This window comes from Crotalus tigris, unplaced genomic scaffold, assembly GCF_016545835.1.
Source record: "Crotalus tigris isolate CLP2741 ecotype Arizona unplaced genomic scaffold, ASM1654583v1 scf7180000018612.917631, whole genome shotgun sequence".
Lineage (NCBI taxonomy): Eukaryota > Metazoa > Chordata > Lepidosauria > Squamata > Viperidae > Crotalus > Crotalus tigris.
In genome coordinates, this window is record NW_024097107.1 from 3,427 (window position 1) to 31,293 (window position 27,867).

The 27,867-nt window shown below is 44.4% G+C and overlaps 1 protein-coding gene across 1 annotated transcript; it reads left to right on the forward strand.

The window, feature by feature from the left end:
- Positions 1-27,641, forward strand: LOC120313335 (plexin-B1-like). The gene is made up of 18 exons (XM_039355136.1): positions 1-254; positions 3,179-3,355; positions 5,049-5,197; positions 6,728-6,828; positions 8,527-8,744; positions 10,429-10,607; positions 11,378-11,444; positions 12,917-13,063; positions 16,700-16,877; positions 17,148-17,251; positions 19,569-19,653; positions 20,029-20,195; positions 21,298-21,458; positions 22,516-22,663; positions 23,368-23,432; positions 23,541-23,616; positions 25,767-25,841; positions 26,483-27,641. Exons 2-18 carry the CDS (start codon positions 3,224-3,226, stop codon positions 26,585-26,587), a joined length of 2,157 nt encoding a protein of 718 aa, XP_039211070.1. The 5' UTR covers positions 1-254; positions 3,179-3,223; the 3' UTR covers positions 26,588-27,641.
- The last annotated feature ends 226 nt before the right edge of the window (positions 27,642-27,867 follow it).

A 27,867-nucleotide genomic window follows, 5' to 3' on the forward strand; every position in this document is an offset into this window, starting at 1 on the left:
TCTGATCCTAGTTTGAAGAGCCATGTCAAGTCAACTCCTCCAACCTCATACTTTGCAAGACACCAGCAATTAAGCCATTGTCCCACTCCATTCAAGTAAGACTGGAGTTTGTCCTGGATAATCTCAGCTTTGACTTCAATGCCTTCCAACCCACTGGCTTTTCTTACGAAGTTGACCCCTTCCTGAAGCCCCTCAATACGGACGATATCACCAAACCCTACCGTCACAAACCTGGAAGCATCATCTCTGTAGAGGTAAACAGAAGAACTTGTTCTCCATAAGTGGAGGCAGCGTCTCTTCTTTGGCTATTGGCTGCGATTATCCTGCATCATTCCCTTGGTTTTGTTTCAAAAAATTGCAGCTGAGATTCTCGGGGTACTGTATTTTATTAATTTTACTCATTTCTGAACCGCCCCTTAGAGAAGGAGTCTGGATGGTGCACAACAAATTATTTTAAAGTATATACAAGTTTTTAAGGTATTATTTATGTATAAATAATTATTTATCAGCTGTACATGCATTTATATATTCATTTGATCCATTCATTAATTTACATTGCACATTTCTACTAGGCCAGTGGTGGCAAACCTATGGCAGGGGTGCCAGAGGCGATACTCAGAGATCTCTCTCTGGGCACGCACACCGTTGCCCTAGTCCTAGGCCTTCAGCTGGGTTTTATAAAACCTTTTCGCTTTAAGCCTCCGCTGTCGTGTGCAAAAAAAAAAAAAGGTTCAATCAATCAGTCAATTTCAACTTCTCGTGGGGAAAAAAAAAGATCTTGCAAAGTTGGAATTGATTGATTGAACTTCTTAGTCCCACCCCATCTGCCATTACCACTGCAGCCACGCCCACCCAATGGGCCACACCCACCCAATGGGCCACACCCACCCGGCACCCGATGATGCATAAGTGGGTTTTGGATTGCAGTTTGGGCACTCAGTCTCTAAAAGGTTCGCCATCACTGTACTAGGCACACATGGTGATATAGCTAGTCTTCTGTCCCACTCATTTTTTTCCCACAGCTACAAGCCTGAGAGAGAAATGTCAGACTGACATTAGTTAATTCAAAATCAGCTATTAATTTCTATGGCTGATGGTGGCTGGAATAGGGCTATGCCTGGCCTTAGCTAATGCATCTTACTGAACACTGATGAGCTTTAATAAAGCAGGAAGAATATTATTCCTTCTGCTTTACAAATCGTCTGCCTCAGGCTAGGATGCTCTGTATAACCCGTAGGGATAATAATCCAAGATACCATTGACCTCTTCTACTTGCATAAACCTGATGAATTAACCAGAGAAGAATTGAAGTATGGATGTGATTAAAATATGGATGTGGTTCGTTTATGGGGAGTTAGAAACTTATGTAATATGTGCATGAGGGGTGCATCTGTGCCTGATGCCTGGAGGAATGCCACTATTGTTCCTTTATACCTGTGTTTTTCAAACTTGCTGGCTGGAGAATTCTGGAAATTGAAGGCCATTTACCTTAAAATTGCCAACTTTGAAAAACACAGCTTTATTCAAGTGGAAAAGTGGGAAGAACAAATGCTAACACTGCATGGAGCTTGGTTTGCTGATGTAGCCTGGGAATGTTTGACAGAAGTCTGGTTTAATGGATACAAGGATGACCGTGAATAACATTTGGGAAATGAAGTGGGATTCTGCACCGGGCAGGGGATGCATAAACCAATTTTTTTTTTTTTTTTTGCTCTTAGCAAGTCTTTGAGAAATGTGTGAACATGAGAAAGAAAGATTAATGCAGGAAAAGTTTTAACTGTCAGAAAAAATAATCATAGAACAAGCAGGTTTGAATTAGAGTGTATTTTGTATGGAGTTCAAATCTGGTTATAAAATGTAATAAGCTATGATGGAACAGAACATGTTTGATAATAATTGGAATTCACAGACACCCCAGATCCTCAATCTCTCCTCTGCCCTCAGCACACAAATGTAACTGGAACTTGCCTGCCCCTAGCAAGCTAGTGGTTATTTTATTTTTCTTTTTAATTGCTTATTTATTTGCAAACTGGAAATGAACAGACCAGGGTTCCTCAAAGTAGACAATACTGTAGTGATGAAATAATGCAAGGGGTCAATGTTCTTGTTATTGTTCTTTCCCAGCCTATGTGAGTCCCTGTTAACTCACAAGGACAAACCCCTCTTTTAACAAGTAGGTTGGAAATGCAGGGAAAACAAACCCCCTTTTATTAATTAGGTACAGACCTGCAAAATGTTCCAAAAGCAAAGGCAAACAAAACACGATGCAAATGGAGAACTGTCCAAGGCAAACAAAACACGATTCAAACGGAGAATTGTTCACAAGCAAGACAAACAAAACATGATTCCATGAATCTTGAGTCCTTTGCAAATGGTTGCCTTCAGCAACCAGCACCGCCCACACCTTCTCTTTTTATTATGCAGCCCCAAGGCGTGGCTTCTCAATGCCTTCTCCTCCTCCCTTGGAGTCACCCCATTGCCCCCCTCTGTCCTGCTCTTGTTGCCTTTCTGCGTTTGCGAGCGTCTATGATGTCTTCCAGCTGTGAGTCCTCAGAGTCTGACTCAGCTTCTCTGCGCAGCTGAGTCTCAGCCTGAGCACGATTGGAGGGGCCAGGCTCTTCATCAGATTGTAAGTCCTGGAGCTCATCAGAGCCTTCCTCCGACTCTGATGGCTCTCCAGGCCCCTTCTCCTCCTCCTCTGATTCCTCAGACTCAGCTGCTGGGTCCCCTGACTGGCACAGACTCACAACAGTTATTAGTATTATTCACAGTACTATTAAGTAAAGTAGCATTTGTTAAATTATTTCATATAATAAATGTTTGGAGGTCAGCAAACCATCTGAAACTCCATGAAGGAGTTGATGAGCTGTTGGGGACCCCCAGTGTAGAGTAACCAAAGGTGCTTTTTCCAAAGGCAACTTGTCTTTTTTCCTTGAAGTTGTTTCGCTTCTCATCCAAGAAACTTCTTCAGTTCTTTAAATCCTTCCGTCTCCACCATTCAGTCAGAACCGAAGAAGCTTCTCGGATGAGAACTGAAATGTTTTCAAGGAAAAACAAAGTCCAGTTGCCTTTTGAAAAAGTATCTCTGGGACAACCATGACTTGGATAATTGAGAATCTCCATCGACATGGTGTGGAGTACCTTTTCACAAGAGTGTCCTTATCTCTGTTCCCCCCAGGGAGAAAATCTGGATCTGGCCATTTCTAAAGATGAAGTAAAAGCCATGATTGGAGTCGGGGTCTGCTCAGTCAAGACCCTCACGAAGAACCACCTGTATTGTGAGCCTCCCACTGAACAACCAGCCCCTCAACACCGGGCTAAGCGGGAAGGCACTGATTCACTGCCAGAATTTACGGTAAGAAGTAGCCTAGGGATATTGAGAATTAAATTCAATCCAGAACGGGAAACTTGATTTAGGAACTTGGCGTTTTGCTTTTAAAATCACAATGTAATCTGTTCCAGAGGGAGGGAGGAAAAAAAAGAAATGAAAATTTTTGGTCAGTGGTTTCTCCCTTCTCCATCAGCAGCTTTGAGGGTATATTGCATGGGTCCAGCCTTTTGGCTTCCCTGGGCTGCATTTAGTGAGGAGGAATTGTCTTGGGCCGCATAGAAAGTATATAATATAGTTCATGTGTATAAATATTGCTAAAAATCACATAAGAATATTAAAAGTTTACGATCTTGTGGGGCTGCATTGCTAACTGTCCAGGGTTGCATGCAGCCCATGGGCTGTGGGTTAAGCACACCTGGTCTATTGGATAAAGCCGCTCAAATTCTTGTCAATAAAATGAAAATTCGGAAAATAATGCCAAAATAGAATTCTTTATTGGCCAAGTGTGGTCAATAAGATCTCAGTGTACATACAAGCAATAGTGATAAGTTATGATCAACATAAAATACATTCATCATAAATCATAAGATACAACACATTCATCATAAATCATGTTGTTGTTGTTAGTTGCGAAGTCGTGTCCAACCCATTGCGACCCCATGGACAATATTCCTCCAGGTCTTCCTGTCCTCTATCATCTTCTGGAGTCCCTTTAAGCTCATGCCTACTGCTTCAGTGATTCCATCCAGCCACCTCATTCTCTGTCGTCCCTTCTTCTATTGCCCTCAATCTTTCCCAGCATCAGGCTCTTCTCCAGTGAGTCCTTTCTTCTCATTAGGTGGCCAAAGTATTTGAGTTTCAACTTCAGGATCTGGCCTTCTAAAGAGCAGTCGGGGTTGATTTCTTCTAATACTGACCAGTTTGAATGCCTTGCAGTCCAAAGAACTCGCAGGAGTCTTCTCCAGCACCATAGTTCAAAGGCTTAATTCTTTTGCGCTCAGCCTTTCTTATGGTCCAATTTTCACAGTCATACATTGCAACTGGGAACACCATGGCAGTCGCCATCTGCGGTGATCTTGGAGCCCAGGAAAATAAAATCTGTCATTACTTCCATTTCTTCCCCATCTATTTGCCAGGAATTGAGAGGGCCGGATGCCATGATCTTGGATTTCTTAATGTTGAGTTTCAAGCCAACTTTTGCACTCTCCTTCTTCACCCGCATCAAGAAGCTCTTTAGTTCCTCTTCACTTTCTGCCATTAGAGTGGTATCATCTGCATATCTTAGGTTGTTGATATTTCTCCCGGCATAAATAAATCACAAGATGTCATAAATCATAAGATGTTGTGAATTGAAAGGAGCAAAAATAGGACAGATGGTTAGTTGTGATGCTTGAGAAATTGTGATGGGATTTCGTGAGGAGGTAGATTTCCCAGGAGGGAGGGGGTGCGTTCCAGAGGAGTAACTCAGCCCAGATATTATGTGTGAGAGAAAGAGGGTGAAGACAGCCCCTCCCCAATAGTTCACATACTGTAGATGCAGATCAGTAGAATGCTCAGTCTGGCAAGATTCTGTCTATAGGCATGAAAAGAACTCAGCTTGGAAGACTTGCCATGTGCCATTCTTGGCTTTTGGACCTGACAGAAATGTTACGTTTGTCCAATGCAATGAAATGCGTATTTCCCAGGCTGGCGTATTGACACGTTTGTCCTCTTGCAGGTTCAAATGGGGAACAAGAACTTCTGGCTCGGTCGTGTGCAATATGACACAGAGAGTCAGCTCACTTTCCCCCTGGAGGCCCAGATTGGCTTGGGAGTGGGGACCTCTTTCGTGGCTTTGATTGTACTCATCATCGTCTTCATCTACAGGTGAGAAGGAGGTGGCAAAGTGGATTTCCTAGCAGAAATAAGATTAGACTCGGGGCCTGCCCGTTTCCCCAAGTAGGATCCTATTCCACATGTCTGGTACCGACCTAGAGAAGCAGCAGCAACAGATACACCCACTGTCTTTGCCATCCCCATATCTGAGTGAGAAGGAAACATGTGGAAGACCATCTCCTTTATATGCAACAGATCCTGGTCCTGCCATTTAAAATGGATTTAGTAACTAGTGAGGGGAAATGACTTTCCGTGAGATGGGCGGCCGTGTAAATTTGATTAATAAATAAATAAAATAAATAAATGATCTTGTTCAGCTTGCTGCCAGTTTAAGGAGACAGCACAGAAGAAGATGAATAAATATTCCAATGATTCAATATCATCGTTTACATCTGTATAATATATAAGTCACATGCATGCTGCCCACATGCCTAATTAATTTCTTTTAGCAAGATAGGAATATCCCAGGGGTAGGCATCCTTGGTTCTTTTATGACTCGTGGACTTCAACTCCCAGAATTCCTGAGCCAGCGTGGCTCAGCTTGGAAACCTCTCCCTTTCTCCCTTTCTCCCTTTCCCCCTCCCTTTCCCCTCAGGAATTCTGGAACTCCACGAGTCATAAAAGAACCAAGGTTGCCTACCCCTGGAATATCCAAACTCTAGCATTTTTAGCCAGTTTGCGCTTGCAAACTTTTACTGATTTGGCTAGTTTGCAGATAGTTCAGGGAAACAGCTAATCCTCTCCCATCATTTATGCACTTATCCTGGATCTCAGTCTGTGCACCTTGCCCCACAGAGACTTGCCAAAATAAATTTTACTTCCACTGTCTGAACTTTTATCACTCCAGCTGAGGTTTGGTGTTCAACGCTCTACATTTTCTGCAAATTCCCCTTCAACGAATTCCTTTTTAAAACAAAAACTTTCTCCTTTTCCCTTGCTCCTGCTCTCCAGATTCAAATTGTAATACAAATTACACACTCCGCCAACATCTCTCAAATGATCCAGTAGTGCAATTTCTGAGGATTACATCGTGCATTTTTTTACTCCGCTTAATCCAACAATTATTTTGTCCGTGTAATTGAAAGGAATAGCCCAATTCTCCAGCACAGAAATAAAGAGAGAAAAATGTGAGAGTACAGGTAGTCCTCAGCTTATGACCACAATTGAGCCCACAATTTTTGTTGCTAAGTGAGACATTTGTTAATGAGTTTTGCCCCATTTTACAACCTTTCTTGCCACAGTTGTTCAGTGAATCACTGCAGCTGTTAAAGTAGTAACACGGTTGTTAAGTGAATTCCCACTGACTTTGCTTGTGACGTGACCGTGGAGATGCTGCAATGGTCATAAGTGTGAAAAATGGTCGTAAATCCCTTGTTTCAGTGCCATTGTAACTTTGAACAGTCACTAAACGAACTATTGTAAGTCGAGGACTTCCTATATATTCTCCAATGAAGGGGGAGCCTGCATAACATTTGGGAAGAAAAGGACCAGTATGGTTTTATTTTCTTTTTTTCATGATAGGCGGAAGAGCAAACAAGCCCTGAGAGATTACAAAAAAGTTCAAATCCAGCTCGAAAATCTGGAAACAAGTGTTCGGGATCGGTGCAAAAAAGAATTTACAGGTAAAAGAAAGCACACTTCCCTCTCCTTCCGATTCAATCCTTTCTTACAGTCACAGATCAGAGTTAAAAATTAAAACATGAAAATAAAATAAAAAATAGAGCAGAACAAAACAGGACTTAATATTGCACTACAGTCAGTGGTGAGATCACCAATGAGTGGCCAAACTCTGCCTCAATTTATAGGCACCATAATAGAATTTAACTACATTCAAAGAAATTATCTCGTACGGATCTGATAGTGACAGCTGTACATAAAAGAGATCAGAATTTCCAGGATATTTTACCAGGTAAGGAGTCATGAGACCAAGAATCCTTATAGAACAGGGGTCCCCAGCCCCCGGTCCATGGACCAGTACGGGGTCATGGCATGTCAGCAACCGGTCGGCACAAATAAGCAAAGTCCCATATGCAAGATGCAGGCAGCATACAAAACCGTGCACCTTCCTGTCCACGGAAAAAATCTCTCTCCAGGGAACCAGTTCCTGGTGCCCAAAAGGATGGGGGCCTCTGTTATAGAGAGAACAGTACAACAGCATATGAGCGGTGGCTTTAGTGGCCCCTTGTCCATAACGGCACACTCAGCTCATATGGGACGTTTTCATATCGGGTCTCCAGAACTGCTGTGGGAGAACATTACAACATGGTAGAGTTCGTGCCCTTTGAAATTTAGAAACAATTACATAATATAGGTATTTTGCTGGTTTATGAAGAGGGTCTCAAGAAAGCATTCTTAAGTACAGCATATAAGTCCTGTTGGATCTCCTGGTCTTTAATATGTTGTTTAAATGGGGACTAGAACAACTTGCTGTAACCAGCTCGCCAAAAACCAACTTGCCACCGCTGTCTTGCCACGGCCAACCCGTCATGGTCATCTCGCCACAGCCATCTTGCCGTGGCCAGCTTATTGTAGCCAACTCACTGCAGGACAATTCACATGGGATAACTCAATGCAATGTTATCCACCACTACTTCTTCTACCTTATTTCCATTTTTGTCAATGAAAATAACAGCAAAGAAAGAATGGCAGATAATATTTAGCGTATTGAATTATTCCCACATGGAATTACCCCAAGGCGAGTTGTCCCCTGGTGACTTGGATGTGGCAAGACGGCCATGGTGAAATGGCCACAGCAATATGGCTTTGGTGAAATGGCCATGGCAAGATGGCCGTGGTGAAATGGCTGCGGCAAGAAGGCCGTGGTGAAATGGCCGTGGCAAGACAGCTGTGGTGAAATGGCCACGGCAAGATGGCTGTGATAAAATGGCCACAAGATGGCCGTAGTGAAATGGCCGTGGCAAGATGGCTGTGGTGAAATGGCCACTGCAAGATGGCTGTGGTAAAATGGCCACAAGATGGCCATAGTGAAATGGCCGTGGCAAGATGGCCGTGATGAAATGGCTGCGGCAAGATGGCTGTGGTAAAATGGCCACAAGATGGCCGTAGTGAAATGGCCATGGCAAGATAGCTGTGGTGAAATGGCCACGGCAAGATGGCTATGGTGAAATGGCCGCAGCGAGTTGGCTACAGCGAGTTATTCCATTCTGGTTTAAATGCCCTGAGTGCACGCTCACAGATAAAGAAGACACGTTCGCTCAGTTCCTGATGTAAGGCGGAAGCATTTTTAGTTTTCTACGTTTATGAGACCCCTCTCTTCTCAGCTCACTTCCGTATGACTTGTGTGCTTCCTCTGTTTCTAGACCTCATGACTGAAATGATGGATCTCACCAGTGACTTGGTTGGCACTGGGATTCCTTTCTTGGATTACAAATCCTATGCAGAACGCATCTTTTTCCCGGGCCACCGGGAGTCACCCCTGCAAAGGGACCTCGATGTGCCTGAATCTCGGCGGCAGACGGTTGAACAAGGCTTAGTGCAGCTCTCTAATCTTCTCAACAGCAAGCTCTTTCTCACCAAGGTATGTTTTAAATAAAGAATCAAGTCAAATTAACCACGTAAAACACAGTTCTACCATGCAGGATCCAGGCCATAATGAATAGGCTAAAAGGAATAGTATACCACTTTAATATCACTTTACAATGCCTTGGAATACTGCATCCAGTTTTGGTCACCACAATGTAAAAAAGATGTTGAGACTCTAGAAAGAGTACAGAGAAGAGCAACAAAAATGATCAGGGGACTGGAGGCTAAAGCGTATAAGGAACGGTTGCTGGAATTGGGTATCTCTAGTTCAATGAAGACAAGGACGAGGGGGGACATGATAGCAGTGTTCCAATATCTCAGGGGCTGCCCCAAAGAAGAGGGAGTCAAGCTATTCTCCAAAGCACCTGAGGGCAGGACAAGAAGCAACCGATGGAAACTAATCAAGGAGAGAAGCAACCTAGAACTAAGGAGAAATTTCCTGTCAGTTGGAACAATTAATCAGTGGGACAACCCGCCTCCAGAAGTTGTGAATGCTCCAACACTGGAAGTTTTTAAGAAGAGACTGGACAGCCATTTGTCTGAAATGGTATAGGGTTTCCTGCCTGAGCAGGGGGTTGGACTAGATGACCTCCAAGGTCCCTTCCAACTTTATTGTTGTTGTTGTTGTTATGCTATGGCTAGGTTTCCATAATGCCTAGGTCTGCTTAAGGCCTACAGATTGCACTCAAATAACATGCTAAACTTATTTGGTTTCAACTTGGCTTGTTTTTTTATTGCCTTGGCATGTTGTGCAAATCTCGTCTGTTCGTTTAATTTTCAGACTAATTGTGCAAAGGCAAAAAAATGGGTAGCCCAGTAACCAAGTTAAATGGTGTTGTGCAAAGTCAGTGGATGTTCACTACATGAAGCATAAAAGCAATTTCCTAGTCACCAGGGTAGAAAAATATTGGAAAGCTTATTAGCAGTTATTACAAAACGTTTTCAAAAAAGAATCTCCTGAACATATGACTGTTACTCAATGCAACCTAGGGTTTTATAGCAAAAGCCTATTACAGGTAATCCTTCACTCACAGCCAGTTGTCTGAAGTCCCAATGGACCTATTCGGATGGTACTTATGATCCATATTCTAACTTCTAGGGGTTGACCCAGCCTAGATAGTCACAGGACCATTCGCACTTGAGAATTGGACCACATTTATGGCCACCTGCAACGACCTACAGTCAAGTGACAATGTTTTACACCACATTTGCTTCTGATTTTTGGCAATCCCCCCCCCAATAGCTAACCATTGATTTGCTTAACGATCGTGGTGGTCACTTAATGACATTTTATGCCGTAGTCATAAAATGGGGTTAGCCATGTGAGCAACCTGCTTTACAACTGTCATATCTTATGACCATGATGGGCAGGCCCCATTATGGTTATTAGTTGAGGACTGCCTGTAAAAATAGCAGAAGCAGGATACAAAATAACGAAAATGATTTTTAGAAAATGCAAACTTACCCAGTCTGCGTGTATTCTTTCATTGGCATATAATAAGCCATGGAATTTTTGGCTTTATTTGTTCCTGCTGAATTGTTGTTGTTGTTTGCTTGCTTTAACTTTTTATGGAAGTCACAACCAATCAATTAAAATGCCTGTCCCTCTCCCCCTCCCCCCAGCCAAGAAATAATTGCCTAACTGCAGTGTCATCTTAGATCATTTCCCTTTTGTCTAGTTTATTCACACCTTGGAAATCCAGCGCACATTTTCTCCAAGGGACCGGGCTTACGTCGCATCACTTCTCACAGTCGCCTTGCATGGGAAACTTGAGTACTTCACAGATATCCTCAAGACCCTCTTGAATGACCTGGTGGAGCAATATGTGGCCAAGAACCCGAAGCTGATGTTGAGAAGGTGAGGTCACTGTCAGAAAAAAAAAGCCTGGGGGAGTTAAGACAAATTTGAGGAGAAGAGTAAATGCATCAAAGCTACTTACTGCTCATGATAGTTGGGGGATACTCAAGATGGGGGACAATACAATGGGGAAGTTTTATTGTCCTTGTTCCTGATATGCAGATTTTTTTTCTTTTTGTAGGCATCTAGTATACCTTTGTGAAACAGGATATTGGATGCAAGAAGCTTTTGCTTCTTTCTCAGATTGAATAACCTTCTCTTGATTGCTGGCTCATAGGGATAAACCTGGTCTGAACACGTGCTGTACGAAAGGCCATCAGAACTAAATCAGAACTGGAATATTTAGTCCGGTGTTCTATTTCCAACAGAGACCTGCTAAAAAGCTTAGCTGTGGCCAAGAAAATAATACTCCATTCCCAGCATTTGCCAGCTAGCGCAATAGGCCTCTAAATAAGAAACAATGGCCTATCACCTCTTGATACGAGAATGGGGTAAGAGTCTTTTCTGCAAAGGCTTTCCAGTTATGGAATCCCTCCCATAAGAAGCTGACAGTGTCCACCTCTCACAAGAGATTTAGGCAGGCATATTCTGCATGATGTTCAAAGAATTTTTTTTTTAAGAGAACTGAATTTACCTCTCTTCTCAGTGTTAAGTTTTGATTTTTATTGCCCCTTGTTTTAGCTTTCTTTAAACCAATTGGGAGGTTTATTAGGGCTGAAGAACAATGTACAGTGGAGTCAAGGTTGAAACAACTTCAATGTCTCTTTCAGGACAGAAACTGTGGTTGAGAAGCTGCTGACCAACTGGATGTCCATCTGCCTCTACGCGTTTGTCAGGGTGAGGCATCCATCCATTATACCTAGAACAGTCATGGCGAATCTTTTAGAGACCGAGTGCCCAAACTGCAACCCAAAACCCACTTATGCATCGTCGGGTGCCGGGTGGGTGTGGCCCATTGGGTGGGTGTGGCCCATTGGGTGGGCGTGGCTGCAGTGGTAACAGCAGACTAGGTGGGACTAAAAAGTTCAATCAATCAATTCCAACTTTGCAAGATCTTTTTTTTTCCCGTGAGAAGTTGAAATTGACTGATTGATTGAATCTTTTTTTTTTTTTTTTTTTTTGCATGTGGAGGCCTAAAGCGAAAAGGTTTTATAAAACCCAGCTGAAGGCCTAGGACTGGGGTGATGGCACGCGTGCCCACAGAGAGGGCTCTGAGTGCCGCCTCTGGCACCCGTGCCATAGGTTCGCCACTACTGACCTAGAAGGTCAACCTATATAACATGTACTTCTCAGCTAGATAGCTGCATAAACCTCTGCTCTGATAATGCCAAGGACCCCTTAATTCTCAGCTGTTAGCATCTTGATGGAGGGGTACAGAAGGCTTAGTGAGACATCCAAGACTCCAGTGTCCTCTTGTGCATTAAATATTGCTAAAGTGGATGAATAAGAGTCTGAGTTGGCTTTGGATCAGGAACAAGACATTCTAGCCAAGTGGGTTTTTTTTTTAAATTAACGACATGATGACATACTGGGAGCGGTCAGACCTGTGAAATAGGAATCTATACCATGCCTGTTTTTGGCACACTAGTGCTTAGGCTGAGCCCAGACTTTTTTTTAATACTGCTGCAAGCAGGCCAGCTGCTGACTGAAACAGATTGGCTCACCTTATGAATTGAACGTTGAATGTCCTTATGAATCTTTCAGGGTTTCAGACCCAGGTGATGCCTTTCCTAAGAGCCATCATTTTATAATAAGTTTGCATGTTTACTAATGATGCACATCAGACTGGATTTGTTTGCCGGATGAAAGTTAAACTTCGGCCCTGAACCTGGCCAAAGGCTTCAGTCCTCCCCCTGATCTAGTTCTTATAGACCAGGGGTTCTCAGCCTGTGGGTCGGGACCCCATTTGGGGTCGAACGACCATTTCACGGGGGTCGCCAAACAACGCAGTCTGCCATTTTTTTCCCCCTTTTCCTTAGCTGTGCTACTCCCTTTTATTCTATTGGCTTTTGAAAGCCAATAGAATAGACTCTCTTGAATAGAGTCTAATTCTATTGGCTTTCAAAAGCCAATAGGAATTGTCCAGGCTGTCTCTGCCCTGCTGAGCCCGCCAAAAGTCCCATTCTGCAAACGGTGCTGCACCAGTTGAGTAGTCCTCGACTTACGACCGGTTGAGTAGTCCTCGACTTACGACCAGTTGGGGGTCGCGGCATTAAAAAGGTTGAGAACCACTGTTATAGACTGCTAAAAGGTCAGAAATGCAAGGTGGAAACTCTAGAGATGATGGGGATTTCTCTGTTTCTCATTAGGACTCTGTTGGGGAGCCCCTCTATATGCTCTTCCGGGGTATCAAGCACCAAGTAGACAAGGGTCCTGTTGACTGGATAACTGGGAAGGCCAAGTACACCCTGAATGACAACCGACTTCTCCGAGAAGACCTAGAATATCGCACACTGGTAAGGGCCGGTCATGGACCTCTCGGGAAGAAGCGCCCAGCTAGAACCAATGTTGGACCACACAGTTGGCTGCATGCTTCTAGCAAGCATCTTCAGAGTCCGGGATGCTTCTTTCCCATCTCCATCCTCTTCCTAAGAATCTTCCCATTCTTAGCAAGTGGTCCTTTTCAAGCTCAGTACAGGCAGTCCTCGACTTACAACAATTCGTTGAGTGATTGCTCCAAGTTAACAACAGCTCTGAACAAAGTGACTTATGGCCGTTTTTCTCAGTTACGACCTTTTCAGCCTCCCCATACTCATGTGATCAAAATTCAGATGCCTAGCAAGTGATTCGTATTTATGAAGGTGGATGCGTCCTGGGATCACGTGATCCTCTTTTGCGACCTTCTGACAAGCCAAGTCAGTGGGGGAAGCCACAGGCACTTAACAACCGGGTTACTGACTTGTCAGCTGCGGTGTTTCGCTTAACAACTGGGGCAGGGAAGATCGTAAAATGGGGCAAAATTCATTTAGCAACTGTATCACTTAACGACATTTTGGGCTCAATTGTGGTCGTAAGCTGAGGACTGCCTGTAGATCAAGCCAAGTCTTCACCTTGGCTAAGCAGACATAATATGGGATGGCAAATGGTGCGACTCTTCTTGCCTGGGCTACTCCAACCTGTTGCTCTCCGTGGGATGTTCAACTTTAATTCGCACATTGGATGTGCAGTAACATCATTGCACAAATGGCCTGATTGCATAAAGATGTTGTGACACTATACAAGCACAGTAAGTACGATAATTGGATTTGCCGTGCAAATCCTGGGAGCTGAAGCCATAACACACCTAGACTGGAGAAGACTGTATTAAAGCATGAGCATCCAGCTTCACTTTTTTTCAGCTTAAGTAATATTTGATTACTTTAATAAGGCTGGGTTCACGTGCTGAACTGAGATGAATATAATACAGTTCCTGATGACATAGTTCCCATAGCACATGTAAACAAGGACTGGATTCCAGCACTTACACTGAATTACAAATTACCAGACCCATTCTCAGCGAGTCTAGCAAATTGTGATGATGATGATGATGATGATGATGATGATGATGATAATAATAATAATAATAATAATAATAATAATAATAATAATAATATAAACCGATTATGGAAAAGGCAAGCAAGGGTAGAACCAATAGTAATAGGTGCCTTGGGTGCAATCCCAAAACAATTGGAGTACCACTTGAACATCATTGGCACTGACAAATTCACCATTAGTCAATTGCAAAAGGCGGCCTTACTAGGAACTGCTTCCATCCTGCAACGATATCTGTAATACCATCAAACATCCACATCTGCCTATGCCAGGTCTTTGGTAAGGACTCGATAAGTAGACAAAAAATGCCAAATCCAGTCTGAACATCTGGCTGATTGCGATGATCAATAATTATGATGATGATGATGATGATGATGATCTAATCCAACCCCTTGCTTAGGTAGGAAATCCAGCATGCTAAAAGTGCACTCCCAAATCCCTACTTTTCTAGAAAGATTGTGCAGAGTGAAAGTATCAGAATCTTACCCGCACACAGTGGTTCTCTTTGAAAATGAGCCTTCTCTCCCCAATGCATCCATCTTTGAGGTTTAATTGGAGAAAACAGTTTGTCTACAGAACTAGCATGGTAGAAGCAGTCTTCGACTTACAACCATTTGTTTAGTGACTGTTCAAAATTTCAGTGGCACTGAAACAAACTGACTTATGACCCTTTTTCACACTTGCCCAGTGTCATGTGATCACCTTTTGCAAACTTCTAACAAGCAAAGTCAATGGGGAAGCCAGATTCACTTTACAGCCATGTTACTAACTTAACAACTGTGGCGATTCACTTAATAACCGTGGCAAGAAAGGTTGTAAAACTCATTTAACAGCTGTCTCGCTTAGCAACAGAAAATTAGGGCTTAATTGTGGTCGTAAATCGAGAGCTACCTGTATATTGCTTTGGAGCTAGTTTGATAGAATTCATTTCCCCATTAATCGATAATTGTTGTTGTTGTTAATTGCGAAGTCGTGTCCGACCCGTCGCGACCCCATGGACAACGTTCCTCCAGGTCTTCCTGTCCTCTACCATCTTCTGGAGTCCATTTAAGTTCACACCTACTGCTTCAGTGACTCCATCCAGCCATCTCATTCTCTGTCGTCCCCTTCTTCTATTGCCCTCAATCTTTCCCAGCATTAGGCCCTTTTCCAGTGAGTCCTTCCTTCTCATTAGGTGGCCAAAGTATTTGAGTTTCAACTTCAGGATCTGGCCTTCTAAAGAGCAGTCGGGGTTGATCTCTTCTAGGACTGACCGGTTTGAACGCCTTGCAGTCCAAGGGACTCGCAGGAGTCTTCTCCAGCACCATAGTTCAAAGGCCTCAATTCTTTGGCGCTCAGCCTTTCTTGTGGTCCAACTTTCACAGCCATACATTGCAACTGGGAAAACCATGGCCTGGACTATACGCACTTTTGTTGGCAGGGTATAATCGATAATTACTTACTGAATAACTTTTGGGCAATTGGTATCTCCCTCTCTAATCCATCTTTTAGTCAGGTTGGGATGGGGTAGGGCGAACAGAAAAATTGGATCAAGCATCCCAACCATCTGAGTGTTGAATTTAGCCTCAGACAGATCAGTCTATTAATTTAACTGCTTTCTTGTCAACTAACTCTTTTCCTGAGATAAAATTCTTTAGTGGCCTCCCAAAATCAGATATTCTCAAAGCCAGTGATGGCGAACCTTTTAGAGACCGAGTGCCCCAAAACCGCCCCGTCCTGCGCCCTACCTTGCCTGCCCGCAGGACCACCCACCGCCTCCACGGCCCACCGCAGCAGATTGCCCAGGCAGCCCAGCAGCGCCATGGTGGCCACCGCCTCCACCTGCACCCCACAGCATCATCTGCATGCGACAGGGTGCGAGGGCAGAGTCTTGTCCCCGCTGCCTGGCTGCCATGTCCTTGGTTTTGCTACTCCACGCGGGCCGCACCCAGGGGCAACTCTCCTCCAGGGGGGGCTGCTGGTGAGGAGGGGGCCATGAGGGAAAGCGGGGCTGCGGCGACAGCGCGCATGCCCACAGAGAGGGCTCTGAAGGCTGCCTCTGGCACGCGTGCCATAGCTTCGCCACCACTGCTCTAAGCATTCAGTTTCTGCTGCCAGGTGTGAGAACAGTGAAAAAGCAGTAGAAGTGAGAGAAAGTGTGTAAGTCTCTCCCCACCCCCCAAATTCATCTGCAGTGTCACCTATCCTGCTTGTACCACTGGATATTTTTTCAGTGATTTTCATTCTGGCCAAATCATATTCATGACAGGGAGTGGAGAGGGAAGCCACCCTCCCACCCTCCTTTTCACTGGCTCTCTGATAGCTGATCACATCATTTCCATGCTTGCATGGCTGGCACATACCAACTGGGTCACGGGGGAGGAGTGTTGCATAAGCCATGAGCCAAATCAGTGACTATGAGGATAAAAGGGAAGCAACGTGTACCTCCAATTAATTAATTAGTTCGGTTCTAATCTAAGACAACAGAAGGAGCCACCAGCACTCCTGTGGTTGCCAGAAGCTAAGAAGAAGAAGAAGGGGAATATACTGAATCATTTGGTCTTGATTTCTTGTTTTTGCAGACATTAACTGCGCTGTCGCAAGCAGGGAACACAGGGGGAGGAACAGAGGGCAGCCAGGGAGTGTTGGTGAAGGGTCTGGATTGCGACACAATCACCCAAGTGAAAGAGAAGATCCTGGACCAGCTCTACAAAGGGACACCTTATTGCCATCGACCTGACCCAGACTCGCTTGACTTGGGTGAGTCAAAGACTGCTGGAAGGGCCACCTTGAGTAAGACCCCCCCCCCCAAAGTGGGAGGTCACTGGCCAGTGTCCCATGGCAGCACTGTCCAGGCTGCTAGGAAACTGCACAGCAGTATCCCATCCGTTTCCGAAGCAATCCAAATGAGCCAATAGGAAGGCTCTGAGGGAAGGATCACTTGACTTAACTGTAGCCAATGGTATGCTGGATGAACAAATGTGCTGCTCCCACACAAGTTGCTTTTTGTCTTGTATGTGTTGACAACAGAATGGCGGTCTGGGCTGGCTGGGCATCTCATCCTCTCTGATGAGGATGTGACTTCAATCGTCCAGGGCAGCTGGAAGAGGCTCAACACACTGCAACACTATAAGGTGAGGGAAGCCCTCTTACTTTTATGGCCCTTTCTGCGGCGGTTAGCTTAACTCGGGATAAGACCAGCTTTTGGCCTTTTCTCAGTAAGTATCCTTCTGCTCCTGGAACCTTCCAAAAGGTAAGAGGGTTAAGGCAAGGAGTCTTTTGGTCTTCTCTGCCTCAGAAGTCCATGAAAATACTCTCCCTTAGAGTTAGACTACAGGGGGCCTAGCAATTAAGATGCTGGGCTTGTTGACTGGAAGGTTAGCAGTTTGAGACCCAATCACCGCATGACGGGGTGAGTGTTCTGTCCCAGCCTACGTGAGTGGTTGTTAAACTCACAAGGAGGTTGGAACTGTGTTATTATTATTTACAGACCTTAAAAATGTCCAAAGGCAAAGGCAAACAAAACACAAATTCAGTGAAACTTGATTTCTTCCAAACGGAAATTGTCCAAAGGCAAATGCAAACAAAACACAATTCAATGAAACCTGATCTCTTCCAAATGGTTGCCTTCAGCCACCAGCACCTCCCACACCTTCCCTTTTATTATGCAGCCTAAGGCGTGGCTTCCTAATGCCTTCTCCTTTGCCTTTGGAGCCGCCCCATTGCCTTCCTCTGTCCAACTCTCATTGCCTGTCGGCGTTTGCAAGCATCCATGATGTCTTCCAGCTGTGAGTCCTCACAGTCTGACTCAGCCTCCCAGCACAGCTGTGTCTCAGCCTGAGCGCGAGTAGAGGGGCCAGGCTCCTCGTCAGACTGTAAATCTTGGAACTCATCAGAGCCTTCTTCTGACTCTGATGTCACTCCAGGCCCCTCCTCCTCCTCCTCTGATTCCCCAGACTCAGCTATGGGTCCACTGCCTGACGAGGAATCACAACAGTGAGCTCCTGTTACTTGCCTCAGCTCCTGCCCACCTAGCAGCTCAAAAGCATGGACATGCAAGTAGATAAATAGGTACCACATCAATGGGAAGGTAATAGCATTTTGTGTGCCTTGGCATATATATTGCCATGACCATGGAAGAATCTTCAGACATCGCTGGCTCCCTCAGCTAGGAAATGGACATGAGCACTGCCCTGTTAAGTCAGACACGACCGGACAGGGAAATCTATACCTTTTGTTAGTCTTCCATTTACTAACTGTTCAAAATTACGGCGGTGCTGAAAAAAGCGACTTAATGGCTGATCCTCATACTTTACCACCATCCCAGTGCCCCCATGGTCACATGATCAAAATTGGGGCGCTTAGTAACCAATATGTATTTTCAGCAGTTGCAGCATTGTGGGATCATGTGATTTTTAAATTTTCTTAAAATTGTTTTCTTTTATTTCCGGTCTGTATTATTTCTATAAATATTTGCCATTTGCAACTTTCCCAGATAGCTTCCAGCAAGTCAGTGGGGAAAGCCTGATTCGTTTAACAACCCCATGGTTTACTTAACAGTGATTCACTTAACAACTTCGGCACAAAAAAAAAAAAGCTTGCAAAATTGGCCGTGATTCAAAACAACCACCTTGCTTAACAACAGACACTCTGTTCCAGTTTGCGATTATACGTCAAGGACTATCTGTACTTACAATTATCTTACTATCAGACCAATTTTCCATTGATCCCAAATATGATTTCCCCTGACTAGAACAAGCTTTTGAGGTGATCAGGCTGAAATCTTGTTCCTCATCTGCTACTTAATAATTTTTTTAAAAGGAGACAGCTTCTTGTGAAAAATTGTTCTTATGCTAAACTTTGATCCACCATTCTGAAATGTAGCCAATGGGCTTTAGTTCCTGCAGATGTATCTATCTTGATTTCTGCCTGCCATCATTTTCCTCAGCATGCCTGGCTGAGGAATTCTGGGAGTTGAAGTCCACAAGTCATAAAAGGGCCAAGTTTGAAGACCCCCTGCAATAAAGTATATGCATGTGAAAAGGCACTCTGAGTACTGCTTTGACAGTGGAAAAGCAGGATATATGCATAAATAAATAACTAGCTGCCATTAACAACAAATGCTGTGATCAAATCAAAAAGGTTAATTTTAAAAATAAATTCTTCATAAGGAAATCTTGACCCTAAGTATTTTGGAGTTAAAGCCTGTCCTGTCAATCTCCAATCGTTTTAAATTATGGATACTGCTGAACTGGGTAGATTCTACTTTAATTATATCAAAAGCCATATTATGTCATATAGGTTATATCACATTAGCACACACAAAGAGATAAGAGGGTGTTAAGTGTCTAATCTCAAACGCCAACTTCCAAATATTTTTTGCTGAAAAGCAATGCAGCATGATGTTGAGTCCCGAAAGCGGTTTAACCCAAAATTTTTGTGCCTCCTCAGGTGCCTGATGGAGCCACGGTTGCACTGGTCCCTCGTATGACCAAGCACCTTCCCAGGGAGAATCAGGATTACATCCCTGGAGAGAGTGAGTGACCCCTCCAGTTCTTATTTGGTTATTGGGGGAAAAGCAGCTTGGGTGGACTGAATGGACAAAGGAACAAAATGGACTGAAAGTTAATTACCAAACCAGTTTGGAGTAGCAAGTTAATTTAAGAAGAAAGAAAGAAAAAATTGTTCAATTGAGAAACTGAGCAGCTGCCATCTGATGATCTACTTGCAGGGGTTCTCAACCTTGGCAACTTTAAGACTTGTGGACTTCAACTCCCAGAATTCCTCAGCCAGCTTTGCTGGCTGAGGAATTCTGGGAGTTGAAGTCCACAAGTCTTAAAGTTGCCAAGGTTGAGAATCCCTGATCTACTGCCAATCATCCAGAGTGGCCTTATGCTGGTTTGTGTTTTAGAAACCCCAATGCTGGAGGATGCGGATGAGGGTGGCATAAAGCTTTGGCACCTGGTGAAACCGACCGAGGAACCTGAGCTGCCTAAACATCGGCGAGGGAGCCTGCGGGAACGGGAGAGAGCCAAAGCGATTCCAGAGATCTACCTAACGCGCCTCCTTTCCATGAAGGTAAGAAGAGATCCAGTTGTTAGTTCTGCTCTTATTTATTCCCAACAATTCTTTCAGGCTTTATGTCCATGGATGCAATCTTCGGAGGAAGCCCTGTGGAAAGAATAAGACTTTCTTCTCAATAAGTATGCACAGTATTACAATGCCGGTCTACTTTCCTTGACTTGATCTCATCCACACTGTTGTTTACTGGGAATTTAATTGGAGGGCAAATGGAACAGGTAAAAGGAAGCATTTCAACACATTGGGCATAACTGCCCTCTGGGATTCTTTGATACATGGTGTAGTAATAATGTTAGGAGAGCTGAGAAGCTCCCCAACACAATATACTTCTAAGGCAGTGGTTCTCAACCTGTGGGTCGGGACCCCATTTGGGGTCGAATGACCATTTCACGGGGGTCACCAAACAAGGCTGTCCGCCATTTTGTTCCCCCTTTTCTTTGGCCACACCCCTGGCACCCGGTGATGTATAACTGGTTGGGGGTCACCACAACATGGGGAACTGTATTATGGGGTCGCGGCATTAGAAAGGTTGAGAACCACTGTTCTAAGGGCTCTGTAGGAAAAAGTATTTAAGATAGATGCACATTTTTGCTTTCCAACTCTGTGATAGAAAGATTTCTTTATTAGTGGAGATTAAGACAAACAACAACAGATAATTTGGCTTCAGAGATCCTGTAAAAAAAAAAAAATCATACAGGAAGTGGCCAGCTATTTTTTTCTTCTCTTCTTGATTTATCACAGGGGTCTCCAAACTTGGCAATCGTGTGGACTTCAATGCCCAGAATTAATTCCCCAGCCAGCATGTCTGGCTGAGGAATTCTGGAAGTTGAAATCCACAAGTCTTAAAATTGCCACCTTTGAAGACCCCTGGATTCCGGCCCGCAGAATTTGTGATTTTCTTAGCCAGTTTTCCTTAGATCAGAACTACGTGGTGAGATCTTCTTTCCCATAATGGGAGAGTCTATAACATCTATTGGCTGGTTCTGTGCTGTAAATTTATCCTAAGCTTTCCTTCAGGGTCTTCATTGCTCTTGTGTTTGTTGGCCCCAAAGAGAACTGTGCCATAACTTGGTCCGATTTGTGCTATATTTGCTTGTAGGGGACGCTACAGAAATTTGTAGATGATTTGTTCCAAGTGATCCTCAGTACCAATCGCCCTGTCCCTCTGGCTGTGAAATACTTTTTTGACCTGCTAGATGAGCAAGCACTGAATCATGGGATCACAGATCCAGAAACCATCCATATCTGGAAAACAAACAGGTAGACAACCAAAACTACTGGAAGCCGCTTCTCAAAAGCTTAATGTCTTGATTGTGCTATTTATTGGTTTGCTCTTCATTTCCCCATAGAAGATCATAACCTCGTAAAACTCTGCTGATGTCCAGTCCAATATCATATCTGGATTATTAATAATCCTATTTTACAGTTCGGGTATATAACACTCAGAAAAGTATGGACAAACCTAGATGTGATGGTGAATATGGCACCAGTGGGAGGAGGTTTATCTGTAAGACAGAACAATTAGAAATTTTGTAGGCACTGCAATTGGGGGAAAATAGGGTAAATCTCACTGTTTCATGTTTTATAGGCTTTGTTAAATAGCCTGTAAATTGCACTAGAGAAATACTTCACATCATGAAACTGGCATGTTTTGCACGTACAATTATAGTGTAACTGAGACTTAATTCACTGGCTGACTCATGCTCCCAGGGAATTTCATTTGTAGACAGCTGCAAACATCAGTATGATGGCCTGAGCTTCATGACATCATTGCACAAATGGCACAGTTGCATAATGATGTCATGACACTACACAAGTACAGTTAAGTATGATAATTGTAAAATGGGTCAGTCACATGACCGACCCAGTTTTATATTTTTTTGTGACAACTTTACATATTGTGCAGTTGTAAAAAGGCCTCTGTGGTTGTTAAGCAAACATAGCAGTTGTTAAGCAAACCAATAGTTCATTATTGGGCACTTTTCCCCTCAAAACAGAGGTTTTTGGCAAAATTGTCATAAAACATGGCCATGTGGCCACAGGATACTGCAGCCTGGTTGCCAAGTGTTTGAAATTTTGACGGACCACGGGGGGGCTGGACATCAGAACTATAAATCCCTGTCATAAGTACCCCCCCCATGTAGGTCTGTTGCGACTTCAAACAGTTGCTAAATGGCCAGTTATAAGTCGAGGACGACACGTACATAACTGACATCATTTGTATCATGATGTTGTCGTGAACATGTCATCTGCCAGCCTCTACCTGTTAGCCATCCTGCCGAGTGCTATTGACTGAGGGTTTTTTTTCTTCCTGCAGTCTGCCCTTAAGGTTCTGGATCAACATCATCAAGAACCCCCAGTTTGTGTTTGATGTGCAAACGTCAGATAATGTGGACGCTGTGCTCTTGGTCATCGCTCAGACCTTCATGGACTCCTGCACCCTCGCTGACCACAAACTGGGCCGGGTAAGCCTGAAAGAATGCAGCTTAGAATGAATGTGAAGAGAATCCGGAAGCCGTAACCCCCAAGTGGTTACTTGCTGGTGTAAGAGGTGTGTGGTGGGGTATCCAGGTTTTCCCTCCCAGATAGGCTGGTTCCATATTTTGCTCTATATTCTGGCAAGATCTCAAGGAGCTAACAATAAAAAGAATTCAATAGCACCTTCTCTTGCGGGTATATTGTCTCCTCCTGGTATAAAAGCCGCAGCCTTTTCTTAAAGGGAAGATGCTATTTTATGAGCATTTGTGTAACTCAGGGGCCTTCAAACCTGACCCTTTTATGACTTATGGACTTCAACTTCCAGAATTCCTCAGCCAGGCACTCTGGCTGAGGAATTCTGGGAGTTGAAGTCCATAAGTCATAAAAAGATCAAGTTTGAAGACCCCTGGTGTAACTTGTCACCTGTGGTTGCTGTATTTTCATGGACATCTCTTAGCTGACACTAGTGATGCCAACAATGCTAAGGAGCACCCCACCCATTTTTCCAGAGGAAGATTCAGAATAAGAAATGGAAGTATTCCGCCGATCCCTCCGGTTACAGCTTTGTCTTCCTTTCCTCCTCACTCCCCTTGAGAGAGAGTGTTAATTGTTTTCATTAGGCGTAAAACTTTTTGGGCCATGAAATTAATGTCTTGCTCTTTTTTTTTTTTTTTTGGGGTGGCCTTTCCAGGATTCCCCAATTAACAAGTTGCTCTACGCGCGAGACATTCCACGCTATAAGCAGATGGTGGAAAGGTAAGGAAGGAAGATTCAGAGGGAGGCCAGATGTATCCAGAGAAGGAGAACAGGCGGAGGATAAGCTGGATGTAACAATAAGGGGGGGAAATTATTTCTCTTCTGCAGGTACTACGCAGATATTCGCCAAACCATCTCGGCTAGTGATCAGGAGATGAATTCTGCCTTGGCGGAGCTATCACGGGTGAGGAGAGCCCCCCAGCTGCTCCCTTCTCTTTGTGCCATTCTTCGACACAGCATCGGCGTCCCTTCTTTTTGTGATTTGATTACAGATAGTCCTTGACTTATGATCAGTTGCTTAGCGACTGTTCGAAGTTATGACTCACCTGGAAGAAAGGGAGTTACAACCCAGTTCTTTTTTTTATTTTTTATTAAAAAGTTTTATAAAAATTACAATATCAACCCACCCCCCAAAAAAACCCTCTCCTTCCCCCACTTCCCAGAGCTGAATATAGGCTTACAAATATGTTAATCATAATCTAACATTAGCCAACTATATAAATAACCAAGTCCATAATGCACTTTAACTCCCCTTTAACATAAGTATAAACAAATTAAAAGTGAACATAATAATAATGAGAACATAAACAAATTAATATCCTAATTATTAAACAATACAATCCCCAAATAGTTAAACAATACTACTAAAAATAATAATAATAATATCATAATAATACTCTAAAATTCACTCATAGACTAAATGAAACTTCGTTCTGATGTCCCGACGGTCGATCTCCGCCAAGGTCACATGAGCACACTTCAGGCGCTTGGCAACACAGCCACATTTGTCATCGTTTGCAGCACCCCACAGTTACATTACTGCATTTCATCACATTTTTGCCTAAAACTTACTTCCAGTTTTTGGCAAAACTATACCTGTTTTGAGAACCGTTGGTCCTCTTGACCACCGCTACATTTGCTTAATGACACGGGATTCATTTTTTTCAACCGCTGCAAAAAAGGGTTGTAAAATCAAGTCAGTCAGCACCCACCATCACCGTTGTAACTTGAAGACTACCTATACGACAATGCCTTGTAGCTGGGGCTCTCGTTGAAGATCATTCAGGAGCTTCAGTTTCTCAAAATGAAGCTTCAGGGAATTGGCTGATAAAATCATAAGAAACCACTGTCTGGCAGCCATTTTGGTTGCCAGCCATTTCTCCATCTGGTCAGAGATTTCTAATGGCCTGAATGGCTGCTACTGCTGCTGCTGCTGGTGAAGGTATCGCAAGGTAGTGCAAAGAACCTCTCTTCTTTATGGACTTGCTGAGGCTCTTTAGTCATTTTAGGCAGTTCCTTAGATTTCCTCCCCATGTTAGTGAAGCAAGTGTCAGATGTCTCTTCAGGCCAGGCCCCATCAGGCCTGTCAGAGGACTGAAGGCTAAAACATATAAGGAACGGTTACTGGAATTGGGTATGTCTAGTTTAATGAAGAGAAGGACGATGGGGGACATGATAGCAAGCTTCCAATATCTCAGGGGTTGCCACAAAGAAGAGAGAGTCAAGCTATCCCCCAAAGCACCTGAAGGCAGGAAAAAGAAGCAATGGGTGGAAACTAATCAAGGAGAGAAGCAACCTAGAACTAAGGAGAAACTTCCTGACAGTTAGAACAATTAACCAGTGGAACAACCTGCCTCCAGAAGCGGTGAATGCTCCAACACTGGAAGTCTTTAAGAAGAGACTGGACAGCCATTTGTCTGAAATATTATACCATTTCAGACAAATGGCTGTCCATTCTCTTCTTAAAGACTTCCAGTGTTGGAACATTCACAGCTTCTGGAGGCAGGTTGTTCTACTGGTTAGTTGTTCTAATTGTCAGAAGATTGTAAGTGAGGCCAGGCTGCTGAGCACCTGAATTTTTGTGCTGCAATGGCTATAACTTCAGGCACAGATTGTAAGTCTATTTTTTTTTTACCACCATCATAACTTTGAGCGGCCATAAGTCGAGGGCTACCTGTAGGACAGAATTAAATTGCACTTCCTAGCTCCCCTCTCCTGGATGTAGACTGTGGTTGCCCTATAGCAGCTTGGGAAAAGACATTACAAAGAAAACTAGGATTAGTTCAGATAATCCACAGGCTGCAGCCATAACTCCGGTCGTGTCGTCCTTGTTCGTTCCTTGGCATCTCCAGCTAAAAGCCTCAGAGAAGATATGATGAGACAGGCATGAAATGGAGAAGAGGAGGCAATTCATCTGCCTCAGTGTAAGGGAGACTGTGACTCTTTTGCCACCTGGCCTGCCCAGCATGGAACTTGATCTACTGTACTTTGAACATGGCTTGGGGAGACTTTGGCTCTCATTAACTAAAAATAGTCGGTGTCTCTTACTTACAGAATTACTCAGGTGAACTTAATTCCTTGGTGGCTTTGCATGAACTTTACAAGTACATCAACAAATACTATGATCAGGTGAGAGTATTTTCTTTCCAACTTGGGGGTTTATTTTTGATGAGGGGGGGCCAGATGTAGAGACCCACACCCATCTTCCCTATTCTGATTGGGGTGACAAATGAGTGCAAAAAAAAAGATTGTGGCTCTCTTTGGGCGCTCTAGTGGCAAAACAATATCTTCAGATTATATTCCACCAGAGCTTGGAGCATTGATGGCTAAAAGGAAGCAAGTCCTTTTTAAGCAGTCTGCTTCTTGCATTCTGTCCAACTGAATTCAATAAAGTTCCTCTCACTCTATGCCCCAGACATCTGTTTTCATACTTCTCCTTGGCCTATGAAAGGGTCAGTAAAGAAAGGAAATCTGGAGATCCATTTTGAGCCCGGGGGGGGGGCGGAATCCAGTTCTCCAGATCTAAAAGAGCGCATTCCACAGTTTGAACATCACCATCAAAAAGGCCCCAGTGCTAGCAGATGCTGGCCCCGTATCAGGCAAGGAAAACACCCAGAAGAGGTCAGTTAAAGCTCCCCCGAGATTTGGAAAGGTTTTTAGATGAACTGTCCCATGAGACACGTCTCCACAGGCAAGAGAGGCATTCCCTCAAATATCTGGGCCTGATGGTGAAGGCAATCCTTGGTTAATAGCTCCGGTTCTGCCCACAGATCATCACCGCCTTGGAGGAAGACCCGATTGCACAGAAAATGCAGCTGGGATACCGCCTGCAGCAGATTGCCGCAGCAGTGGAGAACAAAGTCACAGATTTGTGAGGTGTCCAAGGGACAGACGGCTAGAAAGAAAACAGACGGCACCCACTGCCGTCCCAACCGATGCTCCTCACTGAGGTGGAGAGAAGCACCAGCAGATGGTCAGAAAATGCCAAGGGCAAGGAGGTGCCAGAGAACTACTACTTTTTTTTTTACAGACTCTTTTTTTAAAAAAATAACACTTAAAAGTAATGATAATAATGAACCGTGTGCCCAGAAGCCGAAAGGCTCCGCCAGATGAACTGAGCCATTTTCAGCCAGGAGGCCAGATGTTATGAATGGGCCAAGGGCGTTAGAGAACAGTGCAGCTGTGGGAGATGCTGGATCTTTACACACACAAATACACCCCACCCTGTGAAGAGTGAGGTAGGAAACTGAACTCTCATTGAGCTTCCTACGGACTTTTCTTGGATCCCTATTGGCTTAACACAGGGAGATCCCCCACCCTGCCCTTTTTGCTGCACTTGGGAGTCTTTTCTTAACACCCAGCGAGACCTACCTTCCTCCAAATTATGGGGGACGAGCTAAGACAAGGCACAACGGATGAAGGAAAAGGCCAGAGGAGGGCAGATCCAGCTTATTTTTCCACCATACCCACTCAAGATGGTCCTTGAGTTCCCTGGGCGTGCCTTCCTGTAGCTGCTGCTTCCGGCCCTTGCCTGGTTCTGCTTTCCTAAAAGCACAAACAACACTGGTACCCCCATTGGCCTTTGCCTTCCCAACAGTCGATAGGGGTCACCCATTTGCTCTGCAGAAAAGAGGCAAGGCCTACAGGACCGTCAAGCTTTTGAGTTCTTCCCCCTGCCCCTTTGCGTTAGCACTTCTTGAGTAAACATCTGCCTTCTGAGAATTCCTTCTTCCTAGACCCCCAACTCACCCTTCTTCCCCAGTTAGAGACTTTCCCATCTTTTTTTCAGAGGTTTCTTGGAAGGATGACATAGCTCAGCGATGGCGAACCTTTTAGAGACCGAGTGCCCAAAAACTGGCCCCGCCCCTGCTCCACCCCCTGCCCCGCCTGCCCACAGGGCCACTCACCGCCTCAAGGGCCCGCTGCAGATCACCCAGGCAGCCCAGCAGCGCCATGGTGGCCACGCCCTCTGCCTGTGCCCCACAGCATCAACTATGCGCGATGGGGTATGAGGGCAGAGTCTTGTCTACATTGCCTGGCTGCCATGTCCTTGGCTGCGCTGCTTCGCATGGGCCACACTCGGGGGCGACTCTCCTCCAGGGGTACTGCTGGTGAGGAGGGGGTCACGGGGGGAGGCAAGGCTGGGGCAACGGCA

Coding starts and splice junctions, on each gene's coding strand:
- LOC120313335 (XM_039355136.1), top strand. CDS start 3,224: ATGATTGGAGTCGGGGTCTGCTCAGTCAAGACCCTCACGAAGAACCAC. Junction 5,198..6,727: donor ATCATCGTCTTCATCTACAG/GTGAGAAGGAGG, acceptor TTTTCATGATAG/GCGGAAGAGCAAACAAGCCC. Junction 16,878..17,147: donor CCCAGACTCGCTTGACTTGG/GTGAGTCAAAGA, acceptor TGTTGACAACAG/AATGGCGGTCTGGGCTGGCT.